This window comes from Artemia sp. Qi Xiang Cuo, chromosome 12 (genome assembly GCF_049724085.1).
Source record: "Artemia sp. Qi Xiang Cuo chromosome 12, ASM4972408v1, whole genome shotgun sequence".
NCBI classification, from domain to species: domain Eukaryota; kingdom Metazoa; phylum Arthropoda; class Branchiopoda; order Anostraca; family Artemiidae; genus Artemia; species Artemia sp. Qi Xiang Cuo.
Window position 1 is genome coordinate 35,455,633 of NC_142805.1, and position 18,903 is coordinate 35,474,535.

Below are 18,903 nucleotides of genomic sequence, written 5' to 3' on the forward strand. Positions count from 1 at the left end.
CTGTTTGAGAAAAATCTGAACTGAAGTGGAAAATTTTTATATTATTTTGGGAAAATAGAAATGATCTATAGCTTATTTCATTTTCATTGACAAAATTTCAGACTCGAAGTTGAACTTTTCGTCTTCCGTGAAAATATTTGGAATAGAACTTTAAATTTGACTCTTTAAGAAAGGTCGGAATTGAATTTAAGAAAATTTAGAATTATAGTGAAACTTTTTATCTCCATGGAAAATAATCATAATCATAGCATAACTTTTCCTATCTTCTACAGAAAAATTTAGAAGTGAACTTTAAATTTGTTATGTCTCGGTGAACTTAAAACTGAAGTGGAAGCTTTTTATTTTCTCTGGTGAAATTAGAAGTGAATTGTGTTCTTTGGTAAAATTCAGAAGAGATCTTGAACTTTTCTATCTTCTATGAAACATTGAGCCTGCTAGTAGTATCTTTATCTCTAAAAATTCTTTTTCTTTAATCTCTGACCTTTTCAATAGATATTCTGAACGTTTGACGTTCTAGCATACCCTAAAATAATGAAAACTTAACAAAATAATGCACAAAATATTTTTAATTAAATAATGAGATGTAGAATATTAATATAAAAATACGTTAAATACATTATTACACATTATTAGTACACTTGCGCTTCACTTTCCGTCAATTCATCTTTATATTCATTGATGATATTGTCTGCTAATGTCCTTTTTATTCTGCCTATGATTTCACTGTCTACTGTCACATTTTTTTTACATAGATGGCAGTTTTGGCATATTGACAAGATATGATTAATGACATTATTGCAGGAGTATGCTTGTCTTCTCCTTCTTGTTCTCTTTAAAATGCTAATACCGGAAAGATGATGATAGGATTTATCAACAGGTAATGTGTTACCAGAAACCCTAGTAAGGAGTTGTCCCCGATCATCGACAATTATTTTTAAGTTTGCATTCTCTTTGAGCACTAATTTCTCTGGTAATGATACTCTTGCATATCCACCGTTTATACGATTGAAATTCTTGGGTACTCCAAAGAAATCTAACTTCTCGCTGTCTTGACAACGCATGCATACATTTCCAATAGTGTTACCGCTTGCACTCGTTTCATAGTTCATGTATTTCTCCTTGTCAGCATTCAATACGACAATGATTTTATCATGTGCACATACGTTCGTCAAATAATTCATCCTCACTTTTTTACAGATATGAATTGTGTGTTTATCCTTCCACTGCGTAAAAAATGCTGATTTAATGCATGCAATAAACTAGGTAGTGTCGATAACCTGCCATAGAGTACCAGTGGAAAAGCCACGTCGTGTCCATGAACAAGCACAGAGTACGATTGGTAGAGCCGTAAGCATATTTCATGTCATTTTAAGATACGTAAAAAAGTTAAAAAAATACCATGTTAAAAAATTCAAGCAAGTATTTACGAATTGGGGAGGGGACTCTTTGAGGTTGGAAAATGGGTTTAGGAATGACATTATGAATGGAACTTGTTCAAAAAAGATATAATAAAGCCATAAAAAAGTATTAAAAAAAATTGAGAGGGAACTCTTTGGCGGGCCCTGGATGGGTGTTTGGTTGACCCTTGGGGGGTCGGTTGCCCCGTGGGGAGCCCGAGGGACCTGGGAGGCCCAGGGGAGGGCCTTTGGGGGTCTGAGGAGGGCGTTTGGGGGATAACATTTCGAAATTTTTACTTTTTAGTTTACTTTTTTTTTGCGGCGCATCCCTGCGGCGCATCCTGCGGCACTTTCCTGTGGTGCCTCCCTGTGGCGCATCCCCCGCGGCGCTTTCCTGACCCGCGGCGCATCCCGGCGGCACAGCCGGCGGTACGGGCCGGGCCCCCGGCGCCGCCCGGTGGCGCGGCGCGCCCCCGGGGGACGGTTGGGGACGGGAGGTGGGCGTTGGGGGCACAGGGTGAGCCTTTGGGGGTCTGGGGGGCACTTGAGGACCGAACGGGCCTTCGGGAGCTCGGTGAGCCTTTGGGGACCGGTGCAGGGCCTTTGGGGGTCCGGGGGCCAGTTGGGAGCCTGGGGGACATTTGGGGACCGGTGGAGGGCCTTTGGGACCCGGTTGGTCTTTTGGGAGCTCGTTGGGCCTTTGGGGGGCCGGGGGAGGGTCGTTGGGGGGGGGGGGTGGGCCTTTGGGGGCGCCGGTGGCCCTTTGGGAGCTTGGGGGACCTTTGAGGACAGGGGGCTTCCTTTGGGGTTGGGGTAGGGGGATCAGAACCCTTTGGGGTTGGGGTAGAGGACCTCACAACACTGTTCAAATGAAACTTGTGCATTATAACGACCACAGAGTTTCACCCTCAAATCCTCTTCCAAAATCTCTTCAAAAATCTTTCGCCGAAATAATTCCATAACCTGTCTAAAAAAGTTTCGCCAAAATTATCCCTAAACGTAATTCAGCGTGTTCCTTTTGTTTTTGGCATCTCTGCGCTAATGCATTTCAAATTAATAAAAAACCTGATTCCCGCGGTAAAACAATTCATCGTTAAGATGTTTCATGGAGAATTGTTTTCATGGCGTTTGGTTATTAATATCCTTTGGAGTTCGACCAAAAGAGTTGTTTCTGAGGCAAAGACATTAATGACTTGGATCTATTCCTGGAGCAGTACCTGTCAGACATTACTAAACTTTGCCCGGAAACAATTTGATTAATGACTGACAGCAAAGTGAGAAAAATACTGTTTTTCCATTCTCACTGACAAAAACCATAAAACATCCATAATTTGCTGTTGACATCCATGAAAGTGAGAAAGTTCCTGTTTTTTCATTCTCACTGACAAAAACCATAAAACAGACAAAATTCATGTTTTTCCATGTGAGAAAATTCCTGTTTTTTCATTCTCAGTGAGAAAACCATAAACCACGTGGTTCTATGCCCATATATGGTGTTAAAAAAAGTTGTAGGTGGCAGCAGGGTGTTCTCGTGGGGGTATAAGATAGCTTTCTACTCACAATTTAAGACCAAAAAGAGTTATATAAATACTTTATAAAAAAAACTTTTAAAAAACTACATTTTACAAATGGACTAAAAAATAGAAATTGAATTTTTTGGTTCTAAAGATAACTTTTGATATAAATCCCTTAAAATTTTCTGAATATTGTAAACTCTTTTACATAGACTTAGGCGCACCACGTTAAAAAAAAAAGTTTGAGTAGAAGAGTTCACAACATTCAAAATATTCAGAAAATCTTGAAGTATGTATATCAAAAGTATTCTTTAGGAACGAAAAATTTATTTTCCCCTTTTCAGTCCATTTAAAAAACGTGGTTATTAAGAGCTTTTTTTATAAAGTATTTATTTTCAACTCAATTTGTGCTTGCAAGGTTCAATTGATCAGACATTTTTAGAGTTTAGTGATAAAATTCGAGCATTCATGAAAAATCTTATGCTGTGGAAAAGTTGCAACGATAATGGCAAGTATGATTGTTTTGAAACACTAGAAACTTTTATTACTGAAAACCCAAGTGCAGCCTAAGATGAACGTACTGTCTGAAGTTTTCAGCCATTTATCACTGTTAAAAAATAATTTCGACGACTATTTTCGAGAAGAGATGTAGAAGTATGATTCGTTGGGGTGGATTTCATATGATTCATTACGGAAAATTTTTTGGCTTCCGACGATAGCGATTAGATGAACTCAGCCAGTTTTCGGAAAGATTCAATGGTTTGCTATCTCATACCATTCAAACCTCAAAAACTATCCAACTCACCCTCAGGGTCATCACTGCGGAGATCTACTTTTTATTGGATTTTGGTGAAAAAATTTATTAGATTGAGCTCAATTTTCCTATCAAACAGTTCTTGGTAACGAACAGTAAGTTCGTGGAGCGACCCGGCTCAATAGTAACTGAAACTCTAAAAAACGGAATTTTGATACGAATAGATACATCCCAGGAATCAGATTTTAATGCTGATTTCAAATATATAATTCTCATCAAGTAGTCTTACCCATCAAAAGTTGCGCGCCTGAAAAAATTTGCCTGATTTTCGATAAATGGGGGAAACACCCCCTAAAAGTTATAGAACCTTAATGAAAAGCATACAATCAGATTCAGAGTATCAGAGAACCCTAATGTAGAGGTTTTAAGCTCCTATCTGCAAAATCTGGAATTTTGTATTTATTGCCAGAAAAAGATCGCGGATGCCTATTTATTTGTTTCTTTTTTTCCCCAGGAGTGATCGTATTGACCCTTGTGGTCCTAGAATATCGTGGGAGGGCTCAGTCGAACGAAAATTAAAAGTGCCCTTTTAAGTGACCAAAAAAAAATAGAGGGCAACTAGGCTCCCTCCCACGCTCATTTTTTTCCAAAGTCACCCGATCAAAATTTTGAGATAGCCATTTTGTTCAACATAGTCGAAAACGTAATAAATATGTCTTTTAGGATGACTTAATCCCCCAAAGTTCCCGGGGAGAGGGCTGAAAGTTATGAACTTTACCCAATGTTTACATATAGTATTGGTTATTGGGAAGCATACAGATGTTTTCAAGGGGGATTTTTTTCTGGTAGTGGGGGGGGGGGGGTCGTGGGTTATGTTCGAGGATCTTTTCAAGGTGGAAGTTTTCATGGGGGAAGGGACAGTACTATGAAGGGGGTGTCGGATTTCCCAGTATTATTTAAAAAACGATCAGAAATTAAATTAAAAAAACAAGTTTTTCAACTGAAAGTAAGGAGCAACATCGAAAATTAAAACGAACAGAAATTATTACGTATATGATTGGGTTCGCCCCTAGTCAAGACCTCGCTCTTAAAGCCAAAGATTTGTTTAGTACTTTCATAAGAGCTATTTATTCTAATTAACAACCTTTGTGATTAAGGGGTAATTTTTAAAGAATTGGAAAAAAATTCGAACTTTAGCGTAAGGAGCGAGGTATTGACTAGGGGGCGAACCCCCTTAAAATACGTATTAAAAATATATGAATATAAAAATTCGTTACGTAAGTTAATTCGTAGGTTACATATATTTATTACTAATAAAAACATTCGTAAATAAAATTTAACAACTTTCGAGAAAGCCATTTAACCAAATAAAAGTAAAATTAATATGCAACTTTTGTTTTAATTATTCATGTACGGTGAGCGAAAATCAAAACCTGCAATAATTCAAAAACGTTCAAAAATTAAATAAAAAAAAACAATTTTTTTTTCAACTGAAAGTATGGAGTAACATTAAAACTTAAAACGAAGAGAAATTATTCCGTATATGAAAGGGGCTGTCCCCTCCTCAACGCCTCGCTCTTTACGCTAAAGTTAGACTCTTTCTCACAGCGCTATTTCTTAAAACAATAGAAACTTTAGCGTAAAGAGCGAGGCGTTGAGGAGAGGACAGCCCCTTTCACATACGGAATAATTTCTGTTCGTTTTAAGTTTTAATGTTGCTAACAACAAAAGCACGAAGAACAATAGGGGAATCTTTTTGCAAGTGCATTGTCTTGCAAAAAGATTTCCCTATTGTTCTTTGTGCTTTTGTTGTTTGTTATGGAAAGGCAGTGTGGTCTTCGTCACTATTTTTAATGTTGCTCCTTACTTTCAGTTAAAAAAAACTTGTTTTTTTTTTAATTAATATGCAGCCAAACACGATCATGTTGCTGATTTTGCCATGACACGCAGGAGGCACCGAAAAAAGACAAGTTATCTTGATATCTATAGACAGACTTTCACTTTGCCAGTGTACAAGCTAAAAGGTTTTTAGAAATCTTAAAATCTTCTAGAAAAAGTTGAACAGATGTTCATTTTAATTTTTGAATCAACAAAACTTAATTAACAAAACATTAATATTGAGTCAGTAAGAGAAAAATAAGCCCTCCTATCAATAAAACCTCCTAACATAAATACAAGTGCCGGTGGCACCAATTCACAAAAATGTAGAGGGATGCAATATTTTTTTTTTTCACTAAAAAATGAAGATATAAAGAAAAAAGTACTTTACAAAGGTATATATATATATATATATATATATATATATATATATATATATATATATATATATATATATATATATATATATATATATATATATATATATATATATATATATATATATCACGATGCGGTTAATTGAGCAGCAGTGCATCATGCTCATTGCTCAATTCAAATTTGAGCATGATGTGACTGCTATACATTCCTGCTATACGACGTGACTGCTATGCTATTGAAAATGTCCCAGTTTCAGATATTTAAAGCATGACGTGACTGCTATATATCCTTGTACCAGAGAATAGCATCAGATCAACGAATGAATAACGAACAGATAAGGAGAATAATCTTCACAAATTCAAAGTAAAATCTTGCTCAAATAAATTAACTAGAATTCCCAAGGATTTTACTAGGTTTAATTGATTTTATTAGATTTTACACCTGTTTAGCTAAATTTACTAGGTGGAAAAGCTTTTTACTAGATCTAGAACAATTTTACTAGGGGTGGAAACCACGAGCACCCTTGGTAGGTGACTAATTAATTCTACAGAATTTTCTTGGGGTAGAACAATACAAGAAGCAACGCTTCTCCAGGTTATAAGGTATGAAAAAATTGGGCCATTATGTTCATTATCGATGAAATAAAATCAGCCATTTAAATTACCAGCAAGTTGGTACGTTCTATTTACCCCCCCCCCCCCCCCCGAAATATGTCGCTTAGTAATCCCCCTTGTCTGTACAACGTAAATTGTCAGTTTTATGATTTCTTTTATTGTTATTCATGTAGTTTCATCGTAGCTCGCTCTTTTGTCGCAAAACTACTTTAAAGATCTTCTGGAGAACCATATGGGTTCTGGGCAGCCTCAGTTGACAAGCTCCGTTCTATAGAGACTTTTGTACACATTTCCCTTAATGATAGTAAAAGTCCTTGGAGACACTGATCAAAAAACTGATTCAATGATTAAGTCCTTTGAGAAAAAGCCCGGTGGCTCAAAAACGGACATACTTTCACATACACCAGTATCTTGCGCATATGGCACCAAAAACAAGAAAAAAAAATGATTATAAGGATTATAGCTCACTGATTGAAGGTGCAAAAATATCTCCACTGAACAAAATGAGAGGATTGAGATGATCGAATGACTTCAGTGCAGTTTTAAAACGTGCAGCACCACCGATTGGTTCTTGGGTTTGTGACTCCACGTTGTAAACATCATTGAAGTGGAGGATCGTCAAGTCAATTCGCGTCATTTGACTCTCACTTTGACTACCACTAAAGCACTGGAAAAGAGAAAAGAAATAACGAGTTATTTCTAATATAGGCACAGATTCGTTTAGAAATTTGTGCACGGATATGACGCGCAGAATTCTCCCTCATAATGCAGTGATTTATCTCGTGTTTGATTGATTTTTTTTTTCAATTTAATGTGTAGATTTTTTCCATGGCATTTCTGGTAATTTTTTTCCACGTTTTTTCGGTCTTTTACACGCTAGGAAGATAGAGACAACATTTGAAAATAAATTGCGAAAAGATTGGAATCAGACACAACTTCCTAAATTTATTTTATTTTTTTATTATTAGTGTTTTCTCGTCTACTAGTTTTTGGGTAATTGAAAGGTTATTTTCTTTCTTCCTTAGAAATGTTTACAATATATTTTCTTCTTTGTCGCCTTACTGGCTAAAAGTCTTGTACTTTATTCTCTCTCTTTTTTTATGCTTTGCAGCAAGATACATGTCCGTAAATACGAACTGTCAAAGAAGACAAAAAAGCTGTTTTCTGTGAATAGTCAAAATTTTAAAAATGGACAGGTATATTATAAAATTCTGATATTAATATTGTTTGACATTCAGTGCTTACGATTCATTTTCTATTAGAATTTGAATTATCAAAGTTGATTTCTATTAGAATTTGAATTAGTAAAATATTGATTTCTAGACATATTCAATTTCTGCCGTTTGCAATACATATATTCTTGGGAATTTCAAAACTGATAGTTTACCCTAGCTTGGAATACAAGGGAGTAGTGGTGACAACCTCCTCCCGATGTCTCTGAAGAGTAGTATGTGCAAACAGAGCCCTGTCATTGCTAATTTCAGCAGCAATCCAGTCATTGGCCACCCTGGCAAGTGTCTGACCATGAAACAGGGTATTTTGTGAATACACTTACGAGATTGAATGGATTGAAGCCTTTAAAGGCTGCCAAAGTCAAGCATAGGGGCTCAAACCCCTGGACATCTGAATCGCCAAGCATGGCACAAGAAAAGGTGCCTTGAGAAGCAATCTGAAGCAAGAAAAAGAAGTTCTCTTGTTAGCAACGGTACTTAGGATCAAGTACTGTTTGCTGTTGATGGCTGGCAAGTGGTGCACGATTCTCACCTCCGGTGTCGCTTACTTAAGCCAGACTGAAGTTGGCGGGTGGGGTTCTCGGGATAGAGGGAAACAAGGTTGGACACCTTGACACTACCAGGGAAGCTTCTTCTTTAAATTGAAAAAAAGTGGTAAGCCCTATCTCGACTTACTTCGCCCAAAGGGCACCAATAACCCAATGGCTATTTATGTGTGAAGGCAATTTTGTCTGAGCCTCGACTCAGTTTTCTGACTACGCTCATAATTACAACGACAGTAGCAATAACTAGCAATACAAAAGCCACATGTGATAATAATGGAAAACAAGAGGACCTATTTTCAAAAAAAGAAGAAGAAGAATGTAACAAAATTCACCATGAACTAGCTACTAGCTTTGGCTAGCATTTACAGTCCTGTATTATAAGCATGCACAACTGCAATAGGTGAATCCATTAGAGTACTTTTCGTTGAAGCGTGTTACAATTTTAATCAGCCCAGGACTAACATCATATCCTTAAGCAATTTGTCACGCCACAAATCTTGCTTCAATAGAAAGCGATATTAATAAAATTACTAATAGCATAAAATATAAACAAAATAATAAGATACGTGTAATATTTAAGACAAAATATAATTAGAACAAATAAGAAATAGTCAAACTTGCAACTGTCTTTTTAACCAATGTTAAATAACAGTATGGACCCCTCCCCCCACACAAGATTTTTTTTTATTTGTATGTGATGCTTAAAAGGCCCAGTAAAAGGTTCAACAAAATCAGTCTATGTGTACCATTCATGTTGTCGAATATTTAGGATAAACTTTGAATACAGTGAAGTCAGGAGTACCAATTGAGGTGTAGGGGGTAATTTCTCCCTAGGCTATGTTCTCTTCTCTAGATTTTGAAAAAAGAACCTTTTTTAGTATTTTCACTGAAAAAAAAATAAAATCCCCCCCTTCTAGATATTTAAAAATACCTGTTTTTGTGTCTTCATTATTATTTTTTTAAATCCTTGCCCCTCCCCCTACATTTTTATAAAATATTGCTCTAAAATAGGCCAACGCAGCCATGTTGGCCTCAGGCAGTTTAATGCTGTGATAATTTATCTTTGTACTAGTAGCATTCATGTTGCAGAGTTAATCTGCCCTACACGCTACCATAAAACTAATTCAATAAACATTTAGTCTTAAAAGCAGGGGTAAATGAGGGCGACTTGTTGTGCCACGACGAGGCTGTCAAAAGTAAGTCATACTCGAAGTGTCCGAATAGTACATTTTCAAAGCTTGGAAACACTACGACAATCAGTAACATCCTCTAGTTACAGAAATAAACACAGTAAATGAGCCATAGTACAAAATCCAACCTGATAGAAAACCTTTTTGATATTCATTATAGCACTGAAAGTGTATTACTAAATGAAGAGTTAGCTTCATTGCTAAGTCAAGAAGCGTGAAAAAATAACGAGTAACCCGGGAAAAAGTCGTAATAGAGGAGCATTATGTAAATAAATTAACTTTCATTGTCAAAACTATGATCTAATGGTTAAGATAATTAGTTTGGTTAACAATGATTCTTGCAGCATTCAAGATTTCAGTGAAAAATCTGAATAAAGGAATGTCATCTTTCAGACCTGATTTTTGCCTCTAAATAATTGTTTTCTTCTTTTTTAAGAAGAAATCTTCATGTCACATCTTCATTTGTTTCGTAGATAGAGGGGGAGTAGACAGAATTCATCCTACGTTAATGTGTTAGCCAAAAAAAAAAAAAAGAAAGATAATTGTATAACGAGAAAGGGGGACTGACTTTTCCAGTTAAACACCTGGATTTCATATGCCAGGTGAGGCGGGAAACGCATGGTCCTACTGCAAGTATGAGAATGGGAGTGAGAAAGGAACTGAGACGATAGAATTAAAGACGCTGACAATTTCTACGTTTCCCTGAATGTTATCAGAAACGCCAGAACTATACCTGATGCACAAGCTGTATCCTTGGGGAACATTGTTTTTAATTTTGAAAACTGAATTAGAAATTAAAGAATAATATGTGACTGATTTTTTAAGTTGCGATTCAGTGACCACTATTTTGTACAAATCATGCTAATTATCGATTTTAGAATTGATAAAAGATAACAGGATAGGAATTAATTCACCAGGGTGAACTCTATGTTAATTTTAGCTAGTTTTAAATTTTACAAGTGCATGCTAATCCTAGTTTGCCATAGTAAGTAAAAGCACAGTGAATAGAAACAACCATTATAATCTTACTTTATATCGTAGGCAGGGCAATAGTGCAAAGTATAGAGCAAAGTAAGCTCTAGGAAGTGGGCTGTATTTTTTTTCACTAAGGCATTTCATATGGAAAGAGTTGTCGTAGAAACTTCGGAAGGGGCTCATTCAATTGCAAATTGAAAGTTATAGTGCTCTTTTTAGAAGTCAAAAGATATTGCAGGGCAACCAGCCCCCTCCAGAGCCTCTCTTTCCCCAAATACTTCCGATTAAAATTTTGTGATAGCCATTTTGTTCAGCATAATTGAAAAGTCCAGTGACTATCCCTCTAGGGATGACAACCCTCCCATACATACACAGCTTTTGGGGTAAGGACTGTAAGTTATGAAATTCGTCCCTTATTTATATCGTCAGTTGGATATCCAAAGGACATATTTCCATAAATACAAATGTGCAGAAGAGCAGAAAACAGCCTCACAACTTTTTTATTTCCCCTCTGATAACCGTAAAACCAAAACGGATCGCTATGTAAGAACAATACACATCAATATATTTTTGTTTTAGGATTATCGGAAGGGAAATAAAAAAGGTGCGAGGTTTTTTTTCTGCTTCAGGTAAAGCTTTCAGGGAATATCGAGGAAAGTGTTTAACTAAATCAAAACAAACTATGTGCATGCAGGTCGTCAAAAGGTCGTATCTCAGGAATGGCTTAGGGTGTTTCGTTGAAACTTTCAGAGATTGATTATGGGGGTAATCAATTAACCAAAAGACACTATGCACATACTACGACTAATAAGTACTGCTTCTACTGCAACTATTACTAAGGCTAAGGGTATTAAGGTTAAAATTTCAGGGAACATAGTGGAGAAAGTAGAAATAAATACAAAAACACTAAGTGCATATAGGTTGTCAAACGGGCATATCAGCAATATCTTAGGAATGGCTTAGAGCAGAGGTTCTTAAAATTTTCAAACCACCCGCTTCCCCCAACCACTTTGGCAAATCCTAGACGTGAGCACCCTCCCCCCCCCCTCATTAAACAATTTTAATAGTCATGTTCAGAGTACCATAAACTTAAAAATAGATAACATATATAGGCTAATATTGATATTCACATTACAAATTTATTTTAAACTGAACATAAAACTCAACCACCTTAAATTCAACCACAAACAACTCAACCCCCATCAACTCGATCACCAAACAACTCAATCTTCCTGAACTCAACTATCTTGACAAGCACCAAACAACTCAACGACCGCATAACTCAGCCTCCATCAACTCAGCCACCACATAACTCAGATCTGTTTCAATTCAGATCTGTTGATCAATCACCAACTCTTGGTGGACATTCACACCCTGGTGATCCGATCAGTGTGAGGACTTCTTAAATAAAGTCCAACATTAAACAAGCAGCAACCACTTCCTGTGTGTCAACTAGAAGCCTTTATGGGAACAGCTTCAAATTGAAAATGAAGACGTACTTGTTGCAACGCCTTCAAATAGTGCATTAGAAGAGTCCATTCGTTGAGAAAAACAAAAAACAATTATAATCCTTGAGGACTCCAGGCGATGGCCTTTGAACTCCAAATTTATAGCTTTACGATTCTGGAAAAAAATATTCCTAAATTAAAAATTCGTTTTGTGCCATAGAGATAAGACTGCAATATCTTGAGAGATCAGTACTATTTTTAGGTGATTGAACATTCAAGGTTGTGCCCCAGCTTTTTTCCAGCTATATACAGTACATGCAAAATTTGGTGATTCATATCTACCATGCACTTATTTTCTTTTGCCTGATGAGGCAGAAAGCACATATCAAAGCATGCTACAAGCACCTAAGGACTTGGTTCCAAAAGCAGATCCCACTAGAATTCTGACAGATTTTGAAAAAATCCCTATAAACGCTTTTCGAGTTGAGTTTCCATTTTTTACACTACTGGGATGTCTCTTTCACTTTTCAGAGTCTATCATAAGAAAAGTTCGATCGCTGGGCCTCAAGCAAGAATGTGAAAATGATCCTAATTTTAATATCCTTGTCAAAAAATAAGTTTTGACCAGGAAAAAATTGGTATAGAAATGGTTTCTTCACCATCCGGACCGGAAAAAAATGCTTAACAACATATCAAAAATCTAAATCTCTAGCTCGATGCGAAATTGTTTTTTTTTAATGTTTTTTTATTTCTTTTCTCAAAAACCGGGAAAAAAATTAAAAACGTAAACTATCTAATGTTTTACACATCTTTTTAGATCAGCTTTTGGCTCTGAATTCATTTCTGATACTCATTTCATTACCTGACCAAAAGAAAAATATTTATCAGCAAAAAAAAAATGGGGAAAAAACTGTGTCTTTGGGGAAAAAAACTCTTACCAGTGTTTATCAAGGTCTACTACGGAATAAGTTTGTCGTTCTTGTAGTCTATTTGGCTATGTAAACGAAAGGCTTAGAAAAAAAAGACTAAACAACAATAAACAGGAATGATGAAACACCTCAGCGCCAAACACCATGAGACAAGGTAGGTTCTAACTTAATGTCTTCAGAGAAAAGCTTTTATCTTATTTTTCAAATATATAGAAATTGCACATCATCAAAATGTAGGATATAGATTTTTCATCATCACAGTTAACTGTTATTCTTCTTCACTAAGTTCTTCTTCTTGAAACTTCGAATTGTTGCACGAGCTTCCCTTACAGGTCCGGCAGGCTATAGGCTAGTAAACTCAAGTCTGTTTTTCTTACAGGTACACTTTTCACTATCACAGCCGTCAATACGACACGAATATTTGATAATTTTCAGCAGCTGAGACGGAGGGGCAGGGAGATCTGTTTTTATTGGCGCAAAAACTTCGTTATCCTGCAGTTTTCATCCCAGGCGTAAAGGGTCTACTGGGTTCCCGATCCAGATTTGAACTTGGCAGTAGACACGTAGCGAGTGGTACTTCGCTGCTGCCTGAGTCGGTGGCAGTTCTTGCGGAAGCACGAAAGTGGTGGCAGTGCTCACTTTTCTGTGAAAGATTAGCTTTCTGGCAGTGTCCAGGTTCGAAACATCAGGGCAACCGCACAGTATCAACAATGCTCGCTCTCCTGCTGCCACGATATCGTCAAGCGATGCGAGCTTGTCGCCAAATATAGCAGCGCTGTCCCTGAAACTCTTGTTGGAAAGTAGCAGCTGAACGGCTTTGCCCTTTCCTATTCCGTAAAGGTGAGAGGTTGTGTCACAACCCAGCACGGCATGACAGAATGGTATCAGATTGCTGACATCTGTTCCTAGCTTCTGCTTCATCTCACTAATATCCCAAGCTGTACTAGTACCGCCAAACTTAGCTTCAGGTTAGAAATATAAACGCCCGGAACGCGAATCTGATCGACTGATCAGAAGAACCAAGATGTCAGTATCATCAGCAACCACGATTGTGTCTGTAAGACTAGCAGCTTCTACGGCTTTTTCTACAATCAGAACGTCGGGGTCTCCTTCCGAGTGGAAAATTCGGAAACCTACGGCTTCCAAATGGTTGCTGAGCAGCTTCATGAAACGTCCTTTGTTTGTCTTACATGAAAGAAACTCTTCTTTCTTCATGCAGAGGGTCATCTCTTCGGTGAAAAAAACTTGGCGACCAACCATCCTTGCTCGACGTAAATGGGTAGCATCTTTGATTGCTGGAGCAACTTCATATCCGTCAAATACAACGATCGCACTAGGGTACCTTGCTTTTACGTAATGGACGTATGAAGCAAAGATGACCTTGAAGGTTGACCCTACCTTCCATGGAACTCGATGTAGAAGAGAACCACCATCCAAGATGATGTTACACGCAGAAGCAGGTCTTGAGGGTTACTGAGTCTCGATCCCGCAAGCCTGAAAGACCGCTTTTGCAAGCTCTGGCTTATTTGCTTTTCTCATAAGGCCATCGCTTTCGAAAAGAGAAGGAGGAATCGTAAAAAGTTCGTACTTGAAGTATTCTTCTCGGAGGTCAGTTCGTTGGGCTACTATTATAAACCGCTGGAAAAGGAGTGCCGGATCTATGTGCGCTACCACAGAGGCCCCCTCTTTTTTGGCATTCATTAGGGTCACTTGGTCTTTTTTCTTGAAGACTTGCTCCTTCAAGGTTTTTCCCGTCATCTTAATTAGAATCAACTTTCCAGCAACATCGGCCTCGTCAACATTAATATCTTGGGAAGAAGTTATGCCGTTGGCAATATTTCTAAGCTGATTGTCACCTCTGAACGGAGGAGATTCTCCGAAGTATCCGACGAGCTTCTGGGTATCGTCGAAGTCACGCTCCTTTCTACTGGAACTCATGTCGTGGTGCTGCTCACTTGTCGAGTAACCAATTTTTGTCAAATTTTGCATCAAGAGGTTGATCTCCAGGCATGCTGGTCTTGACAGAACCCAAATGGCTCTCTGCTGTTCTGTCATCCCACCTCCAGTTGTAAGACCGCCCAATGTTTTCATATTTCTCATATACTCCTGCTCGATGACAAGATCTGCCGAGAGCCCAGCCCAGCGTCACTCTGATCTTCTAAAGGTGTGCCCTCCCTGTTCAAATGCTTCAAAGATAGTTGAGTGACTAGTTTGAAGCTTAGCCATCTCTTGCTGGTATATCCAGACCGACTTGACATAGAGGTTATGTCCAGATGCTGCTAGAAACGGAAGCATCTCTACTGCAGATTGTAGGTACAAATCCCACAGGCCTAGTCTCTCGACACGTATGAACTTAAGCAGTATCCCAAGCATGTCAAGATACTGAAACCAGAGCTTCGCAGTTCTCTGAGTCAGCAGGTCTTGGCGTCTCTGCTTGAGAAAGTTTTCAAGTTACTTGAGCTGGGGATCATGACTGAGATCTTCGGGTGGGAGGTATCCATCCAGTACGTTAGCGAAGACAGTAGACATGTCTAGAGACGTCAACGTCGCTTGCTCTTCTTCGAGATGAGCATATATGGCTGAGCTCCCGAGAATGTGAGATCGAACAGCTCTAGAAATCGCTTTTCCAGAAAGAATGTGTGGCACTGCACCAGTCGCGTATACCAATTCAAGAACCTCTTTCAGACCAGAACCTTGCATGAGGTGTCCTATGCATCCGACGAAACTCATCATCAAATGAAAACCGCTTAACTTGAGAACAATACTACTCAGCTCATTCGGCACCAGCAGTAGAATACCATATATTTAAAATATAAGATTCTTTCCTTCTAAAGATGATTCGGGCAGAAATTAAACGTTCCCTAATTGAGTTCAAATACCGCTTCCAAGAGTCTAAATTCATAATCAGCAAAAAGAGAAATCGCACTTCTAGCTTCAGTCAGACAACGGCGCTAGTCGTTCGAATTTCGCTAAGATAATGGTAGCAAAAAAAATGCAATGCACAACATTTCAAAGGAAGTTTAAAAGGCAAAAAAACTGTGTGAACTCCTGAATCATCTGAAAAATCTTAAAGAGATTATTGGACGAAGATTTGCGTCCTTGGGTCACTTGGTCCAATGGCAGGCAGTCCCTACAGCGCAGGACAAAAGAACTGCGTTTGGGAGTGGGGTAAATGTGTTTTTTAATTTTTAATCTTAAGTCAGACCTCAAACGATTGGTACCGCAAATAATCTCGGTCACCATTATTGTCATTGAAGTAACCCGTTGCTGTACAACTAAGCATGTAAGTTCAATAAATCTATTGTCTTTTTGTATGTGTTTATTTCGTTTGTATGTCTGCGTCTAGTCCGAGAGTGGGTAATTAGTTCGCAAGTCTCCAAGGTAGACGCTCCCAAAGGAATCTGATCTCCAGATAGCCCGAGAAGAAAAGGCCACGCTTTTTCATCCCTACAAGCACCAAAAGTTGTCATCGCCACAGCTTAGAAAGAGTTTCTAACCCCTGCTAGCCTATAAGAATTCGTATCTCTTAAGCAAGATCTAATTGTACCGCGGAAACAAAGCTCTGAGACTTCAGTATTTCTAGTTCAATAATTTATAATTCCTCGTAACTTTTAACGGATTAAATTAGATGAAATAATTCAAAGATATTCAATATCAGCATTAAAATACAATTCGATTAATATGTATATTAGAGGAATTACGGCATCCGGTTCAAATGTAAGAAATAAGAAATAGGGAAGTAAACCTATGCCATTCATATCTGATTTATTGAGAAAACCGGGTTTTGTTTTGATTAATAAGAATACGTTTGATCCAAATACTAATATTTCTATTACAAACCATAACAAATAATATCTTCAATATTTCTTCAATGGTACAATTCGTCGTGTCGGACTTGAGGATCTTCATAGACTTCCACCAGAGCGGCTGGTCAAATGTGAGAACGGGTGTGAATCCGTAGGTTCTGCCTTGCGAAGCTACAAAGCGCAAGGTTGAGTAAAGGCAGGATTCGTTGCTAGACGGGAGGTCAATCATCGGCAAAAACAAGACGCTTGCCTTGCTGCGAAGGTTTCCCGTTTCATGATGTATTTGGTTAGAGAAAACTGACTGCATGCATCCATTCCAGCTCGGTCTTGGGACATTCAGGAACCCGGTAGCTAACCAGAGCTGATCGAGGGAGGCATACGGGTCGTTGACATTTTTGCCAGGAATCTTCTCATATTGCACCTTTGAAAGCACTGTCTCACTTAAGCGGTAAGGCTAGATGGCAATTTTTCCTTTTTCGGAAGCTTCAACTAATTAAACTTCAACTCTCGGAATGGGTGATCGGCTGTTAATGAGAGGAGGCTTGACTGTCGCTAGCAGAGCCATCCCATGGAAATGTTTTCTTCCGTCCATCGTGCAAACATCGTAATCTGCATTATCAGCTACATGCTGCACAGCATGTGCGGAAGTAACTCCTGCAAGAATAGATTCATCATGGACTGATGCACAGCGTTTAAATTTCTGGACTTCAGCATAGGAGGAGCAGAATCCATGGCTGTGTAAAGTTTCAATAAGAAATCTGGACTTGAAATGGTGATCCAGTTGCACTGCTAAACCTAGTTGCAGTGGACAAATGAGGGCACGCGGGCGAGCTGCTTGAACGATGGAATTGCCAATGGCAAGCACTTTGAAGGAAATATCGGTTCCAACGAATATTCCATCTAAGAACAACATTAGGCTATTAGGTAGAGCGCCTTTCATCTTTTTGCCAGAAGAAATCTGCTTTGCGGTCATACATGATTCTTTCTGTGATGGCAGTCCTTTGATATCACTTTTGGTAGTCTTTGTTGTTGATCTAATAAGGTTGATTTTCTCATTCTCTTCGTTATTGGTTTTGTCCAAGAAATAAAAATTCTGGAGTATCGCTGATACTTTTTCTTCGAATGTCACCACGTCAGCCTTACCGTCAATAGTTGCAAATACTAGCTTGTCACTGAAATATTCCAGAAGCTTGCTCTTCAAGTACTTGTTAGGGTACGGTTCAAGGTCCGTCTCATTCAAAAGCTCTCCCATTTTAACAACAAGTTCACTGACTGTATACTGCTCTTCGTCATTTTCTTCGAAAAAAGTAGCCAGCTTAAAAAAGCCTAATATCTTTCATCTTGACTTGGCCTCCCCCTTTTTGGAGGTTTTTTTTATCTGGCTCAGTATTTTCGAGTAATCCAAAAAGTTCTTGCGTCGCAAATCTGGCTCGAAGGCTGTTATTTAATTGAAATATTGAAGAACAGGCTTTGTGATAAATTGCGTCAACTGCGTGCAGGTCTGACACTGCACATATTCGGCGGAAAACGTTATTTGACCAATCAGCATCACGGCTTTTGCACACTGCCTTTATACTCTCTTCAAAGTCTTTAGTTAGAACCTTGTACCACTCGTGTCTTTTTCTGTGGGTAGTGTTGAGATTTATCCCTGTAGTGCAGAAAAAACAACACTCTTGGAAGTTGAAACTTGGAGTCCGTGATCGGAGTACCACTTTTTCTGCTTCCGTCTTTTCTTGCAAGGTTCGTCGTCTCTCATTCTCAATTTTCGACAAGTATATTTTGTTTGCGAAAGTTTTTCTGCAAGTAACATGGACTTCTTTCCCTGCCTCGACAGAGATGCTGGTACCTCTCGTTTTGCTAGCTTCATTGATTGCCGTAGCTCCTTTTTCTGCCAGTACCGACGATTCTGAGGTGTCTATTGAATGTTCACAAAGGGGACATAAAACTGCGATCTCCACCATCTAAAAAAGAGAACTGGGAATAAGTGAGTATAAGTAGTATAAGTATAAGTAATAAGTGAATGTAAGTATGGGAATAAGTAGAGCTGTCGGTGAATGTTACAACGAAAACCCTGATTCTGAACCGAAAAATCTGTAGCTAAACACTCCCCAGTTCAGATAGGTTGCTTAAAATAAATGAGCTGTCAATCTTATTGAGGGCCGGCGTCGAGTATCATGGGTGTTTTTAAGATTCTCGACCAAGGAAATCTGACAGTCATATCCGCGAAAGGGACCGGCGATAGT

The 18,903-nt window shown here is 38.3% G+C and overlaps 2 protein-coding genes across 4 annotated transcripts in view; both read right to left on the reverse strand.

Moving 5' to 3' along the window:
* LOC148946063 (snake venom 5'-nucleotidase) overlaps positions 1-18,903 on the reverse strand; it is a 90,836-nt gene that overhangs the window by 61,480 nt on the left and 10,453 nt on the right. For 2 of the 3 annotated variants that reach the window (XM_089098020.1, XM_089098019.1), the window contains exon 2: positions 7,004-7,202. In XM_089098020.1, the coding sequence (XP_088954146.1) occupies positions 7,004-7,172 (169 nt within the window). In that variant the 5' untranslated portion in view covers positions 7,173-7,202. Of the gene's footprint in view, positions 1-7,003; positions 7,203-11,976; positions 12,101-18,903 lie in introns of all 3 variants that reach the window. The other variant, XM_089098018.1, reaches the window with a different exon arrangement.
* On the reverse strand, positions 14,325-14,945 carry LOC148946064 (uncharacterized). The gene has a single exon (XM_089097594.1). The coding sequence runs from the start codon at positions 14,943-14,945 to the stop codon at positions 14,325-14,327; it is 621 nt and encodes a 206-aa protein (XP_088953720.1).

Bases quoted from the DNA above. Each gene is read 5' to 3' on its own strand.
- LOC148946064 (XM_089097594.1), bottom strand. From the start codon at position 14,945: ATGAAAACATTGGGCGGTCTTACAACTGGAGGTGGGATGACAGAACAG.